Raw genomic sequence first — 25,043 nt, forward strand, 5'->3', positions numbered from 1 at the left:
GCTTGATTTTTGGATATTTGAATGTTGGTTTACTGTTTTGACATACAGTTTCTATTTTTATGCATTTTTGCTTAGGATTTCTACATATGAAGATATTGTATATTGAAATATGTAAATTTTTGAAATTATTTTTTTTTTCTGTTTACTTAATGCATATACTTTTCTCAGTTTACATCTTAATTGTTTTTGTAATAATAACAATAATAATAATAACTATAGTAATAGATTTTTGTGTCTTTTACTATTGTTTTTCTTCATGAAACAATGATTAAAATCTGCAGAATTTAAGAATTGTGATGTAAATAACTATAATTGTTTAGGTTTAACTGTACTGTACCTGGTAGTGTGGAGTTTCATTATTTATAAAGAATGAATTCATTTAAAAATTTTACAAGAATTGAATGATAAAAGCAGAAATTCTACTTTTCTCTGAGAAATGAAAGACATTAAAATGATATCTAATTTATCTATATTAAATTTGTATCTAATTTAAAAAAAAAAAAAAACAAAATTTATATCATTATGGAGTTAATGATCTATTCTTGGCATATTTTTCAAGAAAGATATACCATACTAAACTATTTTAATAGACTGAATTATTGGATGCTGATTTAATTGTAATTGATGATTGGGGATAAGCTCACTTGTGAGAAGTAGACTTGAGCTGGCGATGTTTGTTACTGGTCTTCTCTTCATTATAAGAAATACTTAATCTTGATTATTCATTTATTACAGAGTAGAAATAACATTTGAAACTTCTTGCTGGCATCAAATCTATTCATCCAAAGTAAACTTTATGTAACATGCATTATTTATAATTTTTTTTTTTTAATTTATAGAATTAGAGAAACTTACATTTATTTATCTGATACATATCCATGATGATAACAGCAGATATTTATGATGTGATAAAAGAGAAAGTAATGTAGTTTAATGAATAAAATTTTCATATAATATTTTGACCTGGAGAATATTATTTCTGTTGAATAGCAGATGCAACAGATTACATTTTATTGATCAATGAAAAGATACATTTTTAAAATATCACAGTTTTTTTTATCATATTTTAAACATTGACATTAGAATTAAAAAGTTAATGATTTTTTGAAGTATTCATAATTATAATTTAGTAAGAATTTAAATGCAGTAAGCTAACATATTTGTATGTATTACTGACTGTTTTTGTTTTAAAATGTTACTTTAATATCTAATAATTCAATTTTAATTACTGCTGTCTTTTTTTCTTTTATAGGATGTTGTCCTGATGGCTCAGACGCTTGAAAAACTTTTCCTTACCAAATTAGCAGACATGCCCAAGGAAGTGAGTTGAATGAGTATTACCTTGAAATATTATAAAAAATTAATTATTATTATATTACATTTGTCTATTAACAATTTTAGATAAACAATGTTGCTTACTTTAAATTGTCTAAAGCTATTTTCACAGTTGTCTTGTAACATGTGCTAAAATTTGACACAATTTGCTTGCAGTATCAGACTGTTCTATATATTTAACGCTATGCTATTATCTGATATTGCTAACTCAAATTCTTTTGACCTTCTGTACTAAATTTATTTATAACTTAATTAATTTACAAAATTGATCATTTTTGATATATATAATGAGAACAAAATCATTCCTTAAAGAAAGCTTTATATATATATATAAAGCTTTATAAAGCTTATATATTATACACAGTAGAGAGTCATTAATCTGAACCCCGGTAATCCGAATCGCCGGTTATCCGAACGATTTTCAGTTGGACTGTGTCGTGCTGAACCGAACGTTTTTGATACTAGATTTACTTCTGAAGTATAATTTTCATGTTTCTATATTCTTCAATATATTTATTTTGTTTGTACAAAATAAAGGAATAATTTTTAACAATACAATAGCCTCGATTATTATTATAAAAATTTTTGTTAGGCTTAAAATCGACGAAAATTCAACACGAAGTGACGCAACGGAGAAAAATTTGAACATCAGACAGGTTAATATATTTTTTCATACATAATCGGTTATCCGAACAAATCACTAATCTGAACAACCCCAGTCCCCAATTGATTTGGATTATGACTCTCTACTATATATATATAATTAAGAAATTTTTTTTATAGTAGTGTGTGTTGAGTTTTCAAGTTGTAATGAAACTAAAACACTTTTTATTTTTTATTAAAATTGAAATGATTCACTAAGCAATTTTCAAAAATGTTATCTGAATTTTGTCTTGGTGCTGTATTTGTGGAAGTGGCTTATCTTCTATGGTATTTTTATTTCTTGTGGAATTTAAAAATTTTTGTCAGTGTTATCAATATTTTTTACATCAAATTCAGTAGCATACTAGTTATATTTGTCAAGATTTTACCAAACCTTATGTATAAGTATAAAACCTATTTAAATTTCAGACATTTAATATTTGAAATATGCATTTTTTTGTTGGTTGGTCTATAAATATGAAACTTTTTACAGGAAGTAGAAATTGCCATGCCTACTCCCAAAATTCCTGGTGCAAAAGGCAGATGGAAGAAGGGAAAAGGGGGTGGTCGTGGAAGAGGTAAGAAAATTAACTGTGTGTAATTTTAGGTTTTGATTTTTGACTTTGAATTTAATAATTATTGAATTAATTGAGATCAGATATATTATTCTTCAGATATAACTGATTCTTGGTGCATAAAGAATTGTACATTACACAAACTAGTACATATCATCATCCTACACACCGGGGTGTATAAAATATAAATCGAACTCACTTGTGCCTATTGACCGGTGTGAAATTCACGCGTTAATTCACGCGACGAGATAACTCTTTCGCTTGCTTGGCAAACTTTATTACAAGAGGATGCATAAAGATTTATTTGGGTCCGATAACACATGAAATCATGTGACCCAAAGATAAAAAAGAATACAAAGATTAAAAAGAATATGATACAGTACGACAAGGAGCACGACAGATATAGCGCATGCGCGATGGTCATCGCGCTTTCGAACTATCTTCATTTGAATTTGTTCTTAAAAGATCGGAACACAGTTTTTTAAAAATAATAGAATCCAGCAGTTAACCTGAAGAAGGACACGGAAGGCATCCAGAAAACGTTCGTTGAATTGAAGTTATTTATTTCACACCGGTCAATAGGCACAAGTGAGTTCGATTTATATTTTACAAACTAGTACAAATCAAGATTTGGTTTTTTCAAAAAAATAAATAAATAAATAAAATAAAATGCTGTTCAAAAGAGTAATATTTTAGTTAACTAATATTAACTAAAATATAATATTTTTAACTAAAATATTTTAGTTAAACTAACTAATATTTTAGTTAAAAACTAAAAGTTTAGCAAATTATTTTGTATTAGAACTAGCAGATGAGATTAGTGTTCCTTGGGCAAAAAGTAATGACAAACATTAAATTTATTAGATTATTTCGTACTTTTAACCCTTTTACTATATTATATTATAGTGTTTGATTTATATTTACAAAGGTTATCTTATGTTAGGGTTTATCACATTGAGTGCCCGATCTAACACATTTTAAAAATTCTTTAAATTGTGTACAGTAGAGGCATAAAGAATTTTTAAAATGTTAGATTGGGCACTTGGTGTGATAAACCCTTACATAAGATAATCTTTATAGTTATATACCTTGCACCTGGTGAAAAAGGGGTAAGATTAGCCAATCTTACCCCTTTTTCACCAGGTGCAAGAATTAGGTTCTCTTTCTTCCAAGGCTAATTAGAGAATTTTTAGATGGGTTTAACAAAATGTTTGATTTCTTGCAAAAATGCATCTAAAATAGTACAGTCAGTCAGTCAATGTCTTTATTATGTACAAAAGTTGGTACATGCCCGGCTCTGCATGGCACTACCAGGAATGATCCACAGACCGACCCCAGTGGGCAATCACGGGCGATGTTTCTTTCTGCATATTGTGTCTCACGCTGTAGATGGGCTTTCCATTCATTGAGATAGTCAGGGCAGTTAATTAGGTAATAAACGTTGGCCGGGCAGTTAATTTGCTTCAGACGGTACAAAATGAGTGGCCACCAGACAGTGTCGAAAGCCTTGGAAATGTCAAGGCTGGCAGCCAGCACATATTTGTGCATATTGAGGAGTCGTTCTATGTTCACAGTGGCATGGTGGATGGTGTTGGCAGAAGATCGCTGTTGGCAAAAACCAAACTGGGCTTCACTGAGAGTAGTGTTAGTTTCTATGTGCCAGGCCAGCTGATCTGTCAAGAGTTGTTCCAGAACCTCACCAAAAATCGGCAACAGGGAGATAGGCCTAGTCTGATTTGGTTTACCAGGCTTTGGGATCGGGATTATTCCACTTATTCGGGAAAATCCCATTATGTAGGAAGCTGTTGTACATGTTAATGATATGTTGTGATATGAGTCTCCATATGGATTTGGCTATTTTGCTGCTAATTTTGTCAATTCCTGGTGCCTTATTCTCTTTCAGTTTTAAGAAGATGTGATTGATCTCTTCGTGGATGAAGTCTGGAGAGTGAGTAATATTGATAGGTGCATTTGTTTCATTTCATATATGTTTGTGCCAGGGGATGTCTTCGTTGGTGTTGTCCTCAATGCAAAAGGAGCTCATTTGCCTGTTAATGATGTTGAAGAAGTTATTGCCGGTGGAATCTGCATCAGCATTAACCAAGATTTGTGTTTTCCAGAGTTTGTTAATGTACAGTTTGGTTATGTAACCCCGGGGTTAGATGAGGCTGCAGTACAGAATTGCCACCATGATTGGATCTTGGCATCTTTAATTTCTTTTTTATAAGTTACTTGATGGTTGAGGTAGAGATTCTTAAGGGTGGTGCGGTTGGGCTCTGCTCTACATTTTTGGTAATTGCTTCATAATCTATTATTAATTTTATGAAGCTCTGTAAGCATTTCATTCCACCAAGGAATGGAACAATACCTTGGACTGGTTCTCTGAATATGAAGTTCGCACACACACTGAATGGTATCAATATTATGGTCGAGCGCACTATGTGCGTCGTCCTTGTTGTTAAGGTTACAGTCTATGAGGTTGGAGTCGAGGTAGTCCCGCATCCCGGTCCAGTCTGTGAGTGTTGGGTTGTAGTTGTATTTGAGAAGAGGAAAGGAGTCCATGTTGCAGTTATTACTGGGGAGGTCAAATGAGATATATGCGTGATCACTTAAGCTACAGTTGCCTAGCACCATCCAATGTTCAAAATCATTGATGCAGTCGAGGCTACAGGTGGTCACATCTATCCAAGTTTCACCTTGGGCAGAGGTATATGTGGCAGGTGAAAGAGGATTGTTAAGAATCTGGAAGCTATTATGGGCAAAGAGCTCTTCAAAGACATCTTCACGATGGTCTTGTTCACCACCCCAAGAAGGTGAATGTGCATTGATGTCACCAAGAAGGATTATTTTTGCATGACCAAAGCTGTCAGTGACACTTTGAATATTGTTGACAGTTTGCTTCACGCTGGTCTCTTGATAACAATACACATTGATGAAGATGTATCTCTTGTTATTGTGGATAAGCTCAGTGCAGACAATATTTTCACTGGATGAATTTCTATGGTGTAGGACAGAGAGATTAGAATTTGTCACAATGGTAATTGCCCATGGGTACTTGTCAGTACCTCTGAGCACAGAACAGTAGGTAGGTAGGCAAGCAGTATTGTTATGTTGGCAATAGGTTCCTGTATCAGGTCATGTTTGTGGCATTTTGTGGCAAGTAGAGAGGTGGCAGAAATGCCTCTTCCCAGATTGATCTGCAAACAACTGATGCTTTTATTTCCTCTAGGATCCATAATTGGTACAGTTGATGATGATATTCTTGACACACTGATATACAGGGCAGGAACCATCACGAGAGTTGTGTAAAGGTGAATTTGCTTTTTCATTGTGACAATTTGTTCATCTGGGGCATCTGTTTCAATTTGGGCATTCTTTGTAAGTGTGATCAGCTGCACAGTGGCTGCAGGTGGAAATATCTTGAGTGCAACTTTTAGTTGTGTGCCCAAATTTACAGCACCTGTAGCACTGAATTATGGGAACAAAGTTGGCCACTCTGCACCAAGACAACTCTACGTTTAATTTTTCGATGGCCAGAAGCTGTCGTTCAGTAGACGAGTAACATCTACAACCCAGTTGCAATATTGGCCTTCATGTTTCCCTACATTGAATTTAATTTTGAAATGTTTGTTAAGTTCATCTTTGGTGTAATTTTCATTTAATATGCTATTTTTTTCATAAAACATTTTGGTCAGGTTCTCACGAGCTATTTGTTTAGATACTGAATAAACAATCATATACGAATTCCTTTTTTTTTTGGACATCTTGTTTGTAGTTCTGGGATATTATCCTGTATGGTTTTTTCTAACCTTTCAATGTCATTCTTATTGTTGAGGTCGATGGCTACCCTACCAGAGCCAATGCGCCGTATGCTCTCGACCCCTATTCCCAGCTTAGATGGTTGGATTTTTCGCCGAATAAATTTGCTTGTGTTATTACTGTTCTTGTCGTCATTTTTTTGATACACCAGAAGAACGTCTTTGCTCTGTCTGGTGGTTTTATTTCTGTGCAAAGGGTTAATAGCAATGCTGGATTTTAAGATGGTACTGTAGGAAGGGATGGTTGTAGCTTCCTGCCGTTCTTTTGCTAGCTTAAGTTCGGTTAAAATCTCCTTAATTTTTTCTCCTTCAATGTATACAGTTTGTTGTAAGTCTTCCTTGGTAGGAAGAAGGGCTAGTTTTTTCTGAATGTCCTCTGTCAGGGTGTGTTCCCAAAGAATAACTTCAGCCATACTGATTACTTTTGCTATTTGCTCTGAAAAGTACTTGATGTGTTTGCTACCGTTGAGGCAGCCTTTTGGGTTGCTGAGACAGTACCCTTTGACCTCATCAATGATTGTATAGGAGTTCTTGAGAAGTCAGAGATGGCTTTCTGAGCCATACCAACGCGTATAATTCTGAATGAAAAGTATACCAAATACGACCAACTCACACTAGTTCAGAATATGATATCACATAAGTCCAAGCGTTAGACGACACACTAGTTTGTTCCAGTTACAGAGTATGTCGGAAACGAGGGAACCAATACCGTGATATTAAAGAATAGAGAATTAAAATTAATTACCAGGTGAGTCCTGGACAGTAAACTTGTGGAGAGTATTAGTTGAGTTCTTCAGTGTAATCTTTAACCCTCTCCCTCTCCCCCGCAGGGAGAATTTCCAAAAATTCCTTCTTAGCGTATGCCTTGAGAATGCACACTAACTGTGTACCAACTTTCAACTCCTAACTGTTTGGGCTCTGCACTTATTATGTTGGATTTAGTGACTTATACTCATTGACACTGGTGGGTGTGTACTATGCTGGACCAGAGTCAAGGCATGTAACTAAAACAGGACAAAAATTAAATAAGTGTGTTAGAGTGCCTGTGTCTGTATTCAGGAATTTCCTAACAATATGATATGTATTTAATATTGTGGCCTTCTGTCGGGTGTTTCTATTCAACTGAAATGTTCCCAGGCTTTTGTGTAGTGTGTGTGGTATCACACCTGTAGAGGAGAGAACGACAGGTACAATAAGCACCCTATCCATCCTCCACAGATGCCTTATTTCCTGGGCAAATTCTGTGTACTTGCTGCCTTTTTCAGTGTATGTGTTTTGTACAGTACATTGTGAGTGTTTGGAATGTATATGTCTATAATGTATATGATTTTATTGTGTTTGTCAATGAGTGTGATGTCTGGTCTGTTGTAGTAAATTGTTTTATCTGTGATTATGGCTCTGTCATAGTACATTTTGTGCGTGTTGTTTTCCAATACTGTCTGTGGAATGTATTTGTAATATGGTTCGTGGATGTCTATTAATTTGTGTTTCTTTGCAAGCTCTTGATGTATTATATTTGCTACTTGATTATGTCTATGTAAATAATCTGTCTGTGCCAAGAGCTTGCAACCGGAAGTGATGTGTTGTATACTTTCTGGCATGATGTGACATTTTCTGCATGTGTCATTTGTGAGTGTTGTATCTTTGAGTATGTGTTTTCTGTAGTTTTTAGTATTTATGACCTGATCCTGTATGGCAATCATGAATCCTTCCGTCTCCCCAAAGACGCATCCCTGCACTAACCAGCTGTTTGACGCAGTTTTGTCAACAAAATCCTGGGACAGATCATAAGGATGCCTGCCATGGAGTGCCTTTTGAGCCCACAGTTGCTTAATGGTGTCTATGCTTTTTAAATGTTGTGTCGTGTCCATACGTTGCGAGTGTAAATTTAATGATGTGTTATTTGAGTCTGCTAGAGTTACTGCTTTATGTAACTGTGATGTTTCTTGTTGTCTGTAGAAAAACTCTCAGTGTCTGTATTTGCTTGTAGTGAAGGTTAGCTATGTTGATCAGACCACATCTGCCATTTTTATGCGGAAGGGTTAATCTTTCTGTGGCGGATTTAGGATGATGTTATTTATTCTTAGTAAGTGTTGTTGTTTTTGTTTGGAGTTGCTCAAGATTTGTGTGAGTCCAATGTATAACTCTAAGAGAATAAGTGAGTACAGGGACAACATATGTACTTATTGCTTTAACTGTGTGTTATTATTATTATTATTATCATTAACCCATCTTGATTATATTATAAGTTATTATTACAAATTTATATTATAAGATATAGTAACCACTTATGTGGCCATCTTTGGGTTATACAATTTGTGATCACTTAAGTGGGGGTTATGAAAAAATTGTCATATAGAACTGTAATTAGAATACTGAATGCTCTTAAATGTTTAATACAGATATTAGCAAACTGTTTCAGAACAATAGCAGCAAAGCCCAATTCTGTTTAAAGTTCTTTAAATAATAGGGTGTGTTTAGGTATTTTATATTATTATTAGTCTAGTAAAAATATATATGATATAAAATAAATAAATCAATGATATAAATACATAAATTTAACAGCACAGATAATAATGATCACAATTTAAAGTCAACCAATTTTAACAAAAATTAATTAAAATTTTTATTTTAAAAATAAAATTAAGAACAAATATTACATTTGATGCAAATCTTTTTTGAAAATTTTGGAATAAATTCAAAACCCTAGGCTTTATTCTTTTCACATAAATTATTGAGAAAAAATGTGTTTGTATTTAATAGAAGTGATGATAAATAATTAAATTTAGATCAGATTGCAGTTAATAATAATAATAATAACAACAACAACAACAACAACAACACTGCGAGAGTTTTTCTACAGACAACAAGAAACATCACAGTTACATAAAGCAGTAACTCTAGCAGACTCAAATAACACGCCATTAAACTTAGACTCATGTTGTACGGATACAACACAACATATAAAAAGCATAGACACCATTAAGCAACTGTGGGCTCAAAAGGCACTCCATGGCAGGCATCCTTATGATCTGTCCCAGGATTTTGTTGACAAAACTGCGTCAAACAGCTGGTTAGTGCAGGGATGCGTCTTTGGGGAGACGGAAGGATTCATGATTGCCATACAGGATCAGGTCATAAATACTAAAAACTACAGAAAACACATACTCAAAGATACAACACTCACAAATGACACATGCAGAAAATGTCACATCATGCCAGAAAGTATACAACACATCACTTCCGGTTGCAAGCTCTTGGCACAGACAGATTATTTACATAGACATAATCAAGTAGCAAATATAATACATCAAGAGCTTGCAAAGAAACACAAATTAATAGACATCCACGAACCATACTACAAATACATTCCACAGACAGTATTGGAAAACAACATGCACAAAATGTACTATGACAGAGCCATAATCACAGATAAAACAATTTACCACAACAGACCAGACATCACACTCATTGACAAACACAATAAAATCATATACATTATAGACATATACATTCCAAACACTCACAATGTACTGTACAAAACACATACACTGAAAAAGGCAGCAAGTACACAGAATTTGCCCAGGAAATAAGGCATCTGTGGAGGATGGATAAGGGTGCTTATTGTACCTGTCGTTCTCTCCTTTACAGGTGTGATACCACACACACTACACAAAAGCCTGGGCACATTGCAATTGAATAGAAATACATACATCACACTACAGAAGGCCACAATATTGAATACATATCATATTGTTAGGAAATTTCTGAATACTGACACTGACACTGACACTGACACTGACACACTTACTTAATTTTAGTTTTGTTTTGGTTGCTATGCCTTGACTCTGGTCTGGCATAGTACACAGCCATCGTTATCAACCGAGTATAACCTACTACACCCAACATAATAATAATAATAATATAAAATAAGATGGAGAAGGTATAGAATATCATGTGTAGAAATTAATGCCATAAATTAATGTTTGTGTACGTAATTCTTAAAAAGTTAACAATATTACCGTATTTTTGCGGAATTACCAGCATACCAGTTTAAGGTGAGGCTATAAATCCTTCTCTAGAGGGCACATTAAAGAGAACAAATGAGTTATGTGATGTAAAAAACGAATGAGTTTTTATTCTAAAACTGTGAAACTGTTAGCATTACATCAAAAACTACAATTATACATTTAATTTCTTCATTTTGTTTTCTTTCAAACCCACTTAAAATACTCTTGGAATTCTGAAAATGCTTTTATGTGTATTTTATTATTTGATTCAAAAATGAAAAATAAACATTAAATTTAAGAAACTCTCTGTAAATTATCTCAGCTTACATCAATTAACATCCACTTTGTATGAAGTTTAAGAGGAAGGTGTTATTTTTAACAGTTGCATCCGATGCTAAAAGTGTACCATGAAATTTCAGATGAGGAGGGTCAGTAAGTAACCCCAACTCTAAATAAAATGTATGCAGTGTGGATGAGGGGGGTTAGAAGTTGACCTCAAGCTGCTATAATTTTTTGTTATGTTTGTTTCTATAACTTTCAATTTTTAAAATAACTCAACTTTTAAAACTTCAAACAATTTTTATTGTTGAGTTTTAAAAGAAAATAATTATTATAAAATTAAATTAATCATACTCAGTACATGCTCTAACAATACAGCATTTTACTTTTGATGTATGTATAGGGCAAATGTATTTCACTTACTTTGTACAAGATTTCATATATTTTCTGTTTTCTGATCTTGGACATAGAAAGACATAGAAAGCATCTCTTTTTTTTAGAAATTCTTTTAGTAGCATTCCTTGTTACTTTTCCTTTTGGTTCCTTTTGAACTGTCCCTCTTGAAATTGCTCTAACTTAATTGCATTCAAAGCCAAATACTTTTAGTTCTGATACTGAACTGGTATGTAAACCTTGGAAATGTTCAGATCTGTATTTCATGTTGATCTGGCATAATAATATGCTTAGACTCTTCAAAAAACTTTTAAACCTGATTCACATTTTGAATACTTCTTGTTCCAAGTTTTGTTTGCCTCGTAATAAAGCACATATGAATTATAAATGATTAGATCGATCAAATTAAAAAAAACAGCCATTGGTCATCTTCTTGTTTCATGCCGACAGTTATATGGTGTAATACGTATCAACACCTGCTTTGGTTGAATTATAATAATAAATAATCTATGGCTTCTCACTTAATAAATACACTAAAATCAGTTTATAGTTACTACTATAGTCAGGATTACAATTCCTCAAATCAAAATAATATAATACATGGGAGCAACAATTCATTGGGCATCATCAGATATTTTTTTATAGGAGCCACTATAATTATTGAATTTTTGTCAAATATACTCCAAAGTATTCACAAACCATAGAGGATAAAACCGAAAAAACTTCAAATTCCAAAATTAATATTTGTTTATATTATTTGACATGCAGATGGCCCCCCCATCTGCATGAGACTGTTAAGGTCAGGATAGATGGTAAGTGTATCCCATACTGACTAACTACTACTACTAATGTCAATATGTCATTAATTGTTTTATTGTCTTGTAAAAGAAAACTTTCTTCCTGATTAAGCCAGTCAAATTACAATGTCATTATTTTATTGCACTTGGAAGAATGTTTTCTTTAACATATAATTAACAACTGGTTTTGTTAGATCTGATTAATTTTATATTTTAGTTGCAGTTTAACTGGCATGCTGGTAATCTGGGGTTTCTGGCATGCTGCTCTCCCCTGTTTATGTGGCATGCCAGTCATTCCATGAAAATACGATAAGTTGAATGTATGAGATGAAATTCAGTAGGTCACACTGCATAGTGCCAAAATTATCACTTGACAATATTTTTTTTAATGTGGAGGTAAAAATATACTACTGGTGATAAAAACTGTAGTTCTGCTTCTTTTGACATTCTGCATGAAATTGAATCGCAATAGACAGCAGAATGTCTAGCTCCCATACACTACACACCTAGCAATTTCATAATGTCATGGTGAGTTTTGGCAGAAATGTTGGAAGTGATATCGAGAACTGAAGGCAGTTTTTGTGCAGTGCCACCCAGCATTTCCAGATTAGGGACTTTTAGTAACTGACAGAAAATTTGGGGAATTTTTTGGGGTGACTTTTTTTTTCAGTAGACTAAAAGAAAAATCATGACATGACAGAACATGTGAAATACTGTTTAAACATTGTGATTAAATGTGTTATTTGGAATTATTAAAAAATTACTCAAAAATTATTCCTATTTCTAACTTTGTAAGTGACTACTTAACATGTTACTTTCACTTTCCACACACCAAACTAATAAGGCTGTCAGCATCTTCATTAATTACTAAGCAAAACTGGTAGCAATTAAGTTTTTTTGCCATTTCAAATTGTTTAAAAATGACAAAATGGTTGGAGATTTTTTAAAATTTTTCAGAGCAATCCCTGGAATCACATATTTTCATTACTTAAATTTTTTCCAATGTCTTCTTTAAGATCTCTTATAACTATTCTATTGATGTACTGTACACTTGTATATTTTGTTGTCTTTATTTAAAATATTTAAATCAATGATTAGTTTTTACAAAGGTTTTATTCTAATTCAAATTTCAGCTGTTTCTAAAAATTTTAATTGTTTGTTTGCTCAAATTAATTTTTACAAATTAAACACATGAGGCATACGTGAGAAATAAGTACTGCAAAATTAATAGACAATTAAATTTAACATAAAACTCATGATGACAGTTGTGCTTTGTATTAGTTTTGTAAAATGTTACAGTAAAATGTAAAATTACAGTAAATGAAGTTTTAGATAATTATTCCATTATTAATTATATTTTGTGAGTTATGCCTGTATGTGATAAAAATTATAAGTTTATATGATTTTCAGCAGGAAGCTTAACTCCAATTCAGCAAGATACGTCATCTCAGCCACCCAGTTCGACAATTCCTCACAGCGTACCATCTCCTATCAATTGTCAGTCACCTCAACCTCCTCCCACAAGTATAGTTGCACCAATGTCTATTCCAGGAAGTACAAATACTCCCACAACAATATGTGCATCTATGAATTCCACAAATACCATACCTGCACATCAGACGGTGAAATCTTCATTATACGGTAGTGTTCCAGACTCTGTAGTTAGCGGTATTACTCCTGTAAATAGCATAGCACAAGATGGACAAATGCAGCTTTCATCACAACCTCCTCCTCCGTTATTATCACCTGTTAATCAGTCTGTTGGAGCCTCATCTGTTCTTGTTTCACCATCAGTACAAACAGGTCCATCAAAGGTAATTATTATTGGAATACTTTTAATCATATTTCTTATTGCTCACTGAGTTAATTTTTTGTATTTTTGGTGGGCAGTTATTGGAATAAAAAATATTGATGTTGTAAGAAAGAAAAAGCATGATTGCAAAAGAGATGTAAAAACTAGTTAAATCAGGATATTGTGATAAATATGTAAAAAGGATTTTAATGCAGTATTTAAATTACCTTAATTAACTTTGAAAATTTTGATAATTTCTAATATCAGTAATGTTGAATCTCAATATTAGCCAGTATTCATTTTATTTACTACAGTATTGGAAACTATCACATCAACAGTCAATTATTCAGTAATATCAAGGACCACTATAATAATAGTATTTAGGTCAATGGGTACAGTTTACCTCATAATAGAAGTTAAGATGAGTGGTTATTACAAGAAAAATATTTGTGGGCACTTATTTAGAATATGAATGTTTATCACAGGAAATACAGTATAATGTATACAGAGATAGAGCGTGCAACTAAAAGGCAACTATTTACAACCTGTATTGAGCTTAAGTGACTATGACTACTAGTTTTTAGCAAAAAGGTATGAAAAGTGACTGTTTTTCAGTTTTTATGACTTAAAAATACCATGCCATTCTGGAAAAGTGATTTAAACATTTTGAAAACGTATCACCAAATCTGACAATAAATTTCCAAACCTGAGCTGAGTTCAAGATATTACTTTGCTAACTAGTAAATCAATGGTAGAGTCTATTACATATGAAACAAGCTATATCATTAGTTTGCTAGTTAGCTAGCTATTTATTGTTACTGTCTTGAACACAGTTCTGGAAACACTGGTAATTGACTGATCAGAATAAGGACATTGTTTAAACTGCTGCCTTCTGACCATTGAGTTTTTTTGCAGTGATCAAATAAACTTTTTGAATACCTATCCTTCAATTTTTCTATAATGATTGTGTAAATAGTGAAAAGAAAAATATAAATTTGTTTTGTGGAAAAATATATGTGACTTTCAAACTTTGTCATAGTACCATGGCCCATAACACAGACTAATGTTCTATTGATTTGGTTTGATGGAGTGTACATCTCTAAACATGTGCATTTTTTGTCTGTTATTTTGTATTGTTCTAAATTAATACGTACAGTAGAGAGTCATTAATCCGAATAAATTGGGGACTGGGATTGTTCGGATTAGTGATTTGTTTGGATAACCGATTATGTACGAAAAAATATATTAACCTGTCTGATGTTCAAATTTTTCTCCGTTGCGTGTCGCTTCGTGTTGAATTTTCGTCGATTTTAAGCCTAACGAAAATTTTTATAATAATAATCGAGGCTATTGTATCGTTAAAAATTATTCCTTTATTTTGTACAAACAAAATAAATATATTGAAGAATATAAAAACATGAAAATTATACTTTAGAAGTAAATCTAGTATCAAAAACGTTCGATTTGGCATGACACAGTGTTGACAGGTGTTGGTACCTTAGGCCTAATATTACAATTTTATTACAAAAGACATTAGGCCTTATAAATTATAAAGTATAATAGATTCATAATATATTTAATTTTTCCTTCCTCTAAACTTCTTAATTTAACAAATTCCAGTGTGTCATACTTGAAACGTTAAAATGGTGCTACCTTTTAATTTACATTTTGATTTTGTTTTCATAATTTTATACAATCTTTTTCTGTATAAAACTATCACATTATTTTCACATATTCAATTCATTAGGATATTTTATTGTCATTAAAACTTCAAAAATAACATTTTTTCTCTCATTTTATTAGTTTTGACATTGATCCGATACTAACGACTGTTTGAAATGCTTATCACAGCTTAGTCTACAGGCCAACTTCAGAAAATGGTGAGAATATACAAAGTGGGTTAGAAGAAGTGATAGTTTGAAGACATCAGTTATCTGATTAGTGCAAGAAAGTGAATGCCAAAGAAATTTATTGTACAATTTGCAAGAAAAATATTTTCTGTGGATCAGAAGGTTTTCCTGAACTATCCCAGCATTTTTCAACCAATGTTCATAAGGATAATGCTGCTGTTAAATTATTTAGTGAACAGTAATTATTGAAGCATATTTCAGAAATCTGATGATGATAATATTAGCTTACATTGCAGTCTGAAAATGAAAAATAGGTTCATTTTCTTAAGTGCAGTTATTTAATAGCTAAGGTGCTGTTACTAGAGCTTAAATCATTTTGTTATTGCAATAAGTTCAATGTAATGTGGCATACCAAGTAATGATCTTAAACATGATTTTAATGCTATGTTTCCTGATTCTACAGTGGCAAATCTCTAGTTAGGTTAGGTTTCTAGAAAATTGTCATTTGATCACTGAAGCATTAGCTTCTTATTTTGGAAGAGTTTTTCTTCTGATGGTAGGAAGTCCTGTTTTATGATAATGTTTGATGAAAAAACACTAACAGTGCTGTTTTTTTTATTTTTAAATAGAACTTCAGTTTAAAATAAGATACTGGTCAGAAAAAGAAAGACAAATTGCATGCATGCACTTGCAAACTATCTTCCTGGGTACAGCAGATGATGATGTATTTTAGATTGATAAAGTTTTATATATTGCAGCATTGTCTGTAAACAAATTACTGTTGCTTTACTCAAAAGGACCAAATGTCAATAAAAAAGTGTGGAATTTGGTAAATACAAGGTTGGTTGAACAGAAATGAGGAATTATATATTGTAACATGTAATTTGCATTTGATTCATAATGCCTTCTTAAAGGTCTACAAGAGTATGGTGATTTTTCATGTGAATTAATATATGATTTACATAATTTCTTTAAGATGATGAAAAATCAACAAAACCTGTACCAAAGTAATACTTTATAAACCATATTCTAGTAGATGGCTAACTGTTGGGTCTGCAGCAATCTCAGCAATTGAAGATTATTTTTTTTATCTTTTGTTCCAGGTGCATGATGATAAACTAATAAAACACTGAAAAATATGAGACTTGTAAAAACCATAAGGTATATCGCTATTAAGATTGAATTGAGCTTTATTGTAGAAGCATCAGAACTGTGTTCACATTTCATTGAAATGAAATACATAGACAAGAAACTTTATATTATTTTTAAAAAAATTGCAAGTCAGTTATGTAAACAAAATCTTATATTATTGTTTCATTAATATTTATGTCAGAATCTCTTAAAACCTTTCAAAATAGACTGTAGCTTTAAAACTGTTAAACATAAAAGTATTAAATGAAAGATAGACCTGCTATTTTTCATAAAATTCAAAATTATTATGTAGCATCTTATAATTACCTTATGCAAAAAATTATACTGGAAAGAAATGGCATCCTGTCACATTTCAATTGCTTACATATGAAGTTTGATTGCATATCATGCCAAAAGTTTACATTTAGTGGGAATAAGAAAATTACTCTCGTTATTGGATACAAAAGGTATAGATGTCAGAGATGAATGACAAATTCTACAGAAGCTATCATGCCTGAAAAACAAATCAGAATAGGTCAATTTTGGAGGGTTACCTTTTATGAAAAAATAATTGGGTTTTTCAAAGAATTCTTTGTTAAATAAACTAATTACACAGCATTATTATCCTTGCTTGTATCATGTAAGTAACATTGTGGAATGAAGTTTTTCAGAATTGAGGAGAATTATCACTAAGGAAAAATCATGAAATGTTAAAACATATATTAAATAAAGCTAATTATTTGTGTTGCTTTAAAATGCTATGTGAATTATTCACACGTAATACAAAATAATTGTTGAACATGGCTTATCATGCTTGAAAATCATGTGAAATTTAATTAGAACATAAAAAGAACCTGAAATAAGAGCAATTAAAAAAACAAAGAAAAAGAAATTGAAAAAGAAACAAGAGAAATTGAAGGAAGATCTTCTAAATTTGAAGTTTCTGTTCAAGAAGAAAAAGCAAAACTGATATTCCAAGACAAGAAAGATACTCGGGAGTCAGTGGATGTTCTTTTTAATGAAACTAATGAAAGATCAAAGGCAACTAATAAAAGAAAAAAAATCTTGATGAAATTAAAATAGTTTCAGAATATGATGGAAAGAATTTTAAAAACTGTGGGAAAGAAAGAGGATGAAGTAAATAAGATTGTGAATAAATAAAAATATAATCTTATTGAAGCATTCTTTAATAAAATGCCTAAAATTTTACTTCACTAGTGAGAGTTTTTTCACTAACATCTTCTATATAAGATGTTTTTTTCTTTTTTTGAAAATAATTTGTTCTTTTAAGTGGATCACATGTTGGGGTAAACTTGCCTAATTTGTACCCCTTAAGGAAAAACCATCATTATATCTAAATTAATAAACACAAATTATTTTTTATTTTAAGTAACTTTTATTTGGGAAATATTTTATTACTATCACAATCAAATTTAGCATAAATCTTATAAACTTCTGAGAAATAAACAATTTAAAAAAACACTTAAAAAGTTTGATTTAGGACCAGTCATCTTAAATCATACTGCTATATTCTTAAATCGTACTTTGAGATCCTATCATTGGTTTGCAGTCTTAAGAATCAAAATCTTAATCAATAATGTATTAATACATGTGTAGATTAACTCTTAACAAATTTGGCTGATGGTCTTCACCAATTCTTGACCTGCATCTAAGATTGATTCATATTTGTCGAAGAACGCCATAACCGTTTCCTTGTCGAATCCTCTGCAGTGAGCCATTGATATTGGTTCTGGAGTGCATAACAATATTTTTGTTTTATTCTTCATAAATTTATACCATTTCCATCTGGCCAGTTGTGATTCATTATTGAATCTATGTTTCAATCCATATTTTTCTGCTAACTGATAAGCTAAGTGTTGTAAGTTGGTTATTGTCAGACCGAAAAATCTAGATTCCAACAGCAAAACATGTCTGACTAGTTCTGTTTCCATTTCCTTAGTTAAATCTTTTGGACATCAAATTCTTTGATGTGTATTCAGTCCTTGTAAATGTCGTCAAAATATTGGTTTCGGTACATTATATACACAATAAACTTCGTTAAATTGTAAGGTCCGGTCATTATATTTTTTAATCACTTCTTCCATATTTTCTTTACTCCAAGAATTATATTTTCTTTTTGACACGTTGTTCTAAAATTAAAGACAATTAAGTTATAATTTCTTTGAACTTTTGTGGTTATTTTTCAAATCAGAAACTTAGTAAAAAAAATAACAGTTTACGAATTGGTAATAGCTTATTGTGACATTCATCTAAAATTGTTTTCCTAAATCGTATCAGTACATTTTAAGAACTTGCCTCAAGTACGAAATAGGCGCAAGAGTCAAACAAGCATTACATTTGCCGCCAAAAAATTTGACAACAAATACGCATATATCATCACATCAGATGAAATCACAAAAATACACATTAACACATCACAGATAGATAAAAAACTTATACACGATCCAATTTGAAAAAAGTTCTTACAAAATGTGCAAAAATATTACAGAAAAGGTTGAAAAAACTTATCTTTTCAATATTTTTGTCAGAAGCAGTGTAGCAGCATGCTGTCTTTCAGATAGTAATATGGCCGACTGTTATTTACTTTTTTTGCCACTAAAAGCGCTAATAGCTATTACCGGAGTCGAGATATAATTGAATTAGGCACAAGTACAAAATAAGCAAGTTTCCCCTAGATGAGAAAATTTTGATATACCAGTTTATATGAGAAAAATGTATGGCAAGGTTTTTTTGTATTATAAATAAAACTCAGTATCAGTTTGATTGTATCTGAACATATTTTAATGCATTACGTGTATAGTCAGGTAGACAGTCAATTACAATTACCATATCTACTCTTAAAATATAAATACTTTGACAAAACTTCCAAAGCTGGAACTGCCACATATTAAAAAGATAAACCTTACACACTTTTTCAACAAGATATTGTTTTAATTCAAACAATGTCTTTGAAAAGGCCAAAAATATTTGCTGATGTTGTTTGAATTAAAACATTATCTTGTTTGAAAAGTGTGTAAGGTTTTTCTTGTTATTCAATTAAATAAATCTACACCTTTCACGGGTCCAGCATAACGTTTAATTCTATAAAAAAGTTTTCAATCCCTTTAAGAGATCTTCTTCAGTTATTCTTTACAAAGAAACGAACAAGAAATTCAAATTTAAAAAGAACAAATTTCAAAAAACTTGGTTATACATCTAACGGTAAAATGTAAATCCATTCTTAATTAACATTTTTCTTGTTAATAAATACTATGATTTTGTTGTAAATAAATGTGTATATCAGGTATATAAGTAGGTAGCTCAATACATTTTCTATATTTCATATTTTTATTACTACATACCTGTTCAAGCTGGAATTACATAGGATTAAGAAAAATTTCTGCCATGGATAAGATTCCATCTTATTCGGGTTCTGGTTTAGATCATTGCATGCATGTGCACACAAGGTCTGTCTGGAAAGTTTGCAAAGTTTGCAAATAGAAGTTGTTTATGTTTACCTATTTACATATAAGCTAGTCAGTCTTGTTGAAGTAGTTTAATTCTATGCATTGAATTCAGTATTTCTGCTATGAAAGGAATGTTCTGTGACATGCTTCTTTTGGGATGATGCTCAGCTATGCTGATGAATTTTTCTTAATGGCATCAGTAGATTCGAAACAGCAACTTTTGAGAGTGAATTTTAATTTTGGAATAAAAAGTATTTGAAAGTATTTGGGGACTTAGTCTGGTGAATTGGAGGTTGGAGAATAAGGGGGCATTGAGTTCTTGGCTAAAAACTCTCTTATCAACAGTGATGTGTGAGCGGGAGCATTGTTACAATGGTGTTCTCTTTGACTGCTTGGAGAGAACACCATCATAACAATGCTTTTTTTTTCTTATGACTTCACAATGACATTTCGTTGCCTCAGATAATTTTCCTTATTTACTGTTTTTTATTCTAAAATCCATGGTGAATAACACCTTCAGAATTGAACAAAACAGTGAGCAAAACTTGTTCATGCAAGAAAAAAGTTGTGTGACGTGTATGGAGATGTGTTGACAGAATGACAATGCCAAAACTTGTTCGCAAAATTTTGTTCTGGCAATTTTGATATTGAAGATGCACTACGTTCTGGAAGGCCAGTTGAAGTTGATGAAGGAAAAATAAAGATATTGATTGAAGCAAACTGCCGAATAACAACACAAGAAATCGCTAAGAGACTAAATTTGTCGAATTCAACAGTTGAATTTGAAGAAACATTCATTGGATTTTTTCATTATTGTTACAGTGTAGTTTACTTTCATTAATATTTATATACTTAAAGCAAATTCTAAAACTGTTTTTTTTTCATATATATGTATGTATATTGTTTTTTTGTTTGTAAATAAATAAAGTAATTATGAGCAATATTTGTATGTCTTCATCTTATATTTAATACCCTGCCTGGGGTTGTGAAAAAATTCCCATTATAAAATGGGTCATGAATGAAAAAAGTTTAGGAAGCATTGCTGTAGAGCAAACACATTCCCTTGTACACTGGCTGCACTGCAAGATGAAGTTACATCAATTTTAAAAAATTAAAAAGAGACACAAAGAACATTCAATTAATTTTGAATACACATATAGGATTTTGTAAACACAATAGAAATCTTTATTGAAATATAAAATTCTAAATTTAATATAAAAATTATTAGAAAAAAATAGGGTTATAGTTAGTACCATACTTAAATAGTACCAATTGCATACAAGTCAATAACAACTTGTACACAATTTTAAAATATTTTAAGCAACTCACATCTAGAATTGAGAATAAATTTTTCACATATGCAGTTATGGGAAAGATGAAATTGTCTATATGAAAAGCAAAAGTTTGAAAATGAATTTTTAAATGTTTATAACAGAGCTTTGTCTTATGTGGAAAAAAGATTTGATTTTGATGAAAAATCTTTAAATTATTTTTGTCACCTAAATTTATCCAAAGTAAATCATAATTTTATTATTAAATTTAATTTTCTTTTATTAATCCCTTTTTCCTTTTACGTTCCCAGAGGTTGTTATGTATACATAACAAGTAAAAGAATTGGAATTGTGTGAAATTGACTCTCAGATTTTTGGAAATCTCCATATTTTGAGATTCCCGAACCCAAAAGAGTCAAAACAACAGGAAAAAATTTCATGGATATGTAGTGTGTGTAGTGCAATGTGTTAGCACCTATTTCATTTAATATTTCAGGATGGGGTAAAGATAAAGAAATTAAAGTTAACATAGTATAATGGGCATTGATGCTATTAAATTTTGATGGTTAAAGGGTGAGGGGGTAGGGTGATGGAGGGGTGTCATGTGTCATATTTTGAGAAAGGTCAAACTTAATGATCTTTCTTGTTAGCATTTAGTTTTTTTATATAAAACTCATTACTACCTTAAAACTTAAGTTTTTTGCCATTTTATAATAATTAAAATAAAATCTCATAACAGCCAAAAAGTTATGCAACTTGTTGCTAGCTTTTTTTGGTTGTTGATTTGTCCTACATTGTGCATCCCAACATGTGGCAATCCTAGTTATTAGCCACTTATTGTTATTGAAACAATCTTAAACTGAATTTATCACAAAAATAGTAATTACTGTATTTCCAGTCAATTACTTAACCTATCCTTAACCTCTTACAAATTTCAGTTTATTTTTATATTAATAATACATACATACATAATACAGTCATTTGTACTAGTGTTGCAACGAATAGTATATTCGACCAGGAGTGTGGCTGAATAGCTGAATATTCGGCCAAACTATTCGGCTTGATTAATGCACGTACAAAAATTGGCGCACAAACCGTATTATGGCAAGGACCCTACTCTCTATTGGCCCACTGTCACTACACTTTGCCAGTCACGTTAATTCTTGACAGTTGTAGTGGACAGACAAGAGCATCATGTCAGTACGTGATAAACGATGATATCAAATGTGGATAACAATGAAATGACCTACATGTTTAAATAACGAAAAAAGAACAGAGAAGGACTGCGAAGTGAAAATGTGAAAATAAATATGAAATTGAGTTGATAACATAATCAAACAAGTCAAGGCAGCTTATTGGTGCAAAATTCGCAGCCATCAATGCCAAATAATTGTTCTCGTAGACTTTGGAAAGCTAAATGCTTGTAATGAAAGTCACTTAGCGTGCATGGGCGAAAGCCTGGGGCCATTCAGGCTACCAAGCTGTCTTGAATCTGTGAAATCATAACTGTGACTTATACCGACGTCCTATCTGTCTCTTTTCTTCGTTATCACCAGGCTATGAGTCACGTAATTGTAAAATGGGAAATCTGCAACGGAAAAGTGACGAATCGGAAGTATCGTGCATGCACATTATGATGTATGCATACGCATACGTGGACTAGAGAGATAGAGGAAAGAGAAGAGCAAAGACAAGTACTTAAAAAGAAGGATAGGCAGGGTCTGACCCTCAGATGTGTGATGATTCTTGAATGAATAGGTGTGTATGTGTGCTCATCTTTGTAATTATAAATTATGAATACATGTGACTAATACACTGGTACCTCGATATACGAGTGTTTTGAGATACGAGCCGCCGAGCGAGTGATATTTTGCTTTGAGATGAGAGCAAGATTTGAGATACGAGGAATCGCACACTACATTGCTGCACACAACCCCAACATGCAGGGCACATGTTGGGGTCATGTGCAGCGTCTAACGGTTTCTCACACCTCAGACTAGACCTCAGTCTGTGTGCTTGTTTCCCTCATTTTCGAAGAATTTTTGATAAGTTGGGTTCGCGTTTTTTGCTTTTTGTACATTTACAAAACATTATCACATTTATTTTTATAACCATGGGTCTGAAGAAGAAGATGATGTCTATTGAATTAAAGCATGAAATCATAGAAAAACATGAGCAAGGTGTGCGAGTAATTGACTTGGCGAGGATGTACGGGCGTAGCACATCAATGATATGTACTGTGCTTAAACAGAAGGAGTTGATAAAGGGTATAACGCCAGGTAAGGGCGTTACAATAATTTCTAAGCTCCGGACCTCTCTCCATGAAAAGATGGAGAAACTACTGATGTTGTGGGTGACAGAGAAGCAGCTTCAAGGAGGAACCTTAACACAAAGCATCATATGTGAGAAGGATTTACGGTGATTTGCTGAAGCAGATCCCACACAATTCCACAAACGAGGAATCGGAAGACTCGTTTAAAGCCAGTCGGGGCTGGTTTGACAACTTTAGGAAAAGGACTGGCATTCACTCTGTCGTCAGGCATGGTGAGGCAGCAAGTTTGGATGTGAAGGCAGCTGAGGTTTACATCAAAACGTTTTCCGAACTGATAGAAGCCAAAGGATACATCCCCCAGCAAGTCTTCAACTGTGACGAGACAGGGCTTTTCTGGAAAAGGATGCCGAGTAGGACTTACATAACAGCAGAGGAGAAGACGATGCCAGGTCACAAACCCATGAAGGATAGATTAACTCTAGCACTTTGTGCCAATGCGAGTGGCGACTGCAAAATCAAGCCTCTGCTAGTATACCATTCGGAAAATTCCAGAGCCTTTAAGTCACATAAGATTTTAAAAGAAAAACTGCAAGTTATGTGGAGGGCAAATCCGAAGGCGTGGGTCACCAGGAAATTCTTTGTGGAGTGGATAAACTTGGTGTTTGGCCCTTCTGTTAAAAAATATCTACAGGAAAACAACCTACCCATGCAAGCCCTTCTCGTCCTCGACAATGCCCCTGCTCACCCACCAAATCTCAAAGATGATTTACTCGAAGAGTTCAAGTTTATAAAGGTTCTCTACCTACCACCCAACACCACTCCTATCCTGCAGCCCATGGATCAGCAGGTGATTTCTAATTTTAAGAAGTTGTACACCAAGCACATTTTTCGGCGCTGCTTTGAGGTGACGGAGAACACAAACCTTACCCTTCGAGAGTTCTGGAAGGACCACTTTGACATCGTGATATGCCTAAGAATTATTGATCAGGCCTGGCTGGGTGTTACAATGAGGACCTTAACCTCTGCATGGAAGAAGTTGTGGCCTGAGGCTGTAGCTGAAAGGGCCTTTGAAGGATTGGATCCCAAAGTGTCAGTGGTAGAGGAGAATGTTTCTCTGGGAAAATCCATGGGTCTGGAGGTGGATGAGAGAGATGTGAACGAACTCATTGAGGAACAGTCTCAGGAGGTGACAACTGAGGAGTTACACGATATACATTCGCAGCAGCATATGGTGGTTCAACAAAAAATTAGTTTTGAAGAGGAGCCAGAGATGGAGGAAGTTATCTCTACAAGAGATATAAAGGAGATCTTGGAATGTGGAAGAAAGTTGTAGAGTTTGTGGATAAAAATCACCCTGAAAAAGTTGCAACTGGTTGTGCATTGGAGTTGTTCAACGAAACTTGCCTAACTC

The 25,043-nt window shown here is 32.6% G+C and overlaps 1 protein-coding gene across 6 annotated transcripts in view; it reads left to right on the top strand.

Moving 5' to 3' along the window:
• LOC136974593 (bromodomain-containing protein 3-like) overlaps positions 1-25,043 on the top strand; it is a 129,670-nt gene that overhangs the window by 26,106 nt on the left and 78,521 nt on the right. For 5 of the 6 annotated variants that reach the window (XM_067269517.1, XM_067269520.1, XM_067269522.1 and 2 more), the window contains exons 5-7: positions 1,253-1,321; positions 2,471-2,555; positions 13,260-13,663. In XM_067269517.1, the coding sequence (XP_067125618.1) occupies positions 1,253-1,321; positions 2,471-2,555; positions 13,260-13,663 (558 nt within the window). The remainder of the gene's footprint in view (positions 1-1,252; positions 1,322-2,470; positions 2,556-13,259; positions 13,664-25,043) is intronic. The other variant, XM_067269518.1, reaches the window with a different exon arrangement.

Source organism: Centruroides vittatus, unplaced genomic scaffold (assembly GCF_030686945.1).
Source record: "Centruroides vittatus isolate TY-2023 unplaced genomic scaffold, ASM3068694v2 contig_351, whole genome shotgun sequence".
Lineage (NCBI taxonomy): Eukaryota > Metazoa > Arthropoda > Arachnida > Scorpiones > Buthidae > Centruroides > Centruroides vittatus.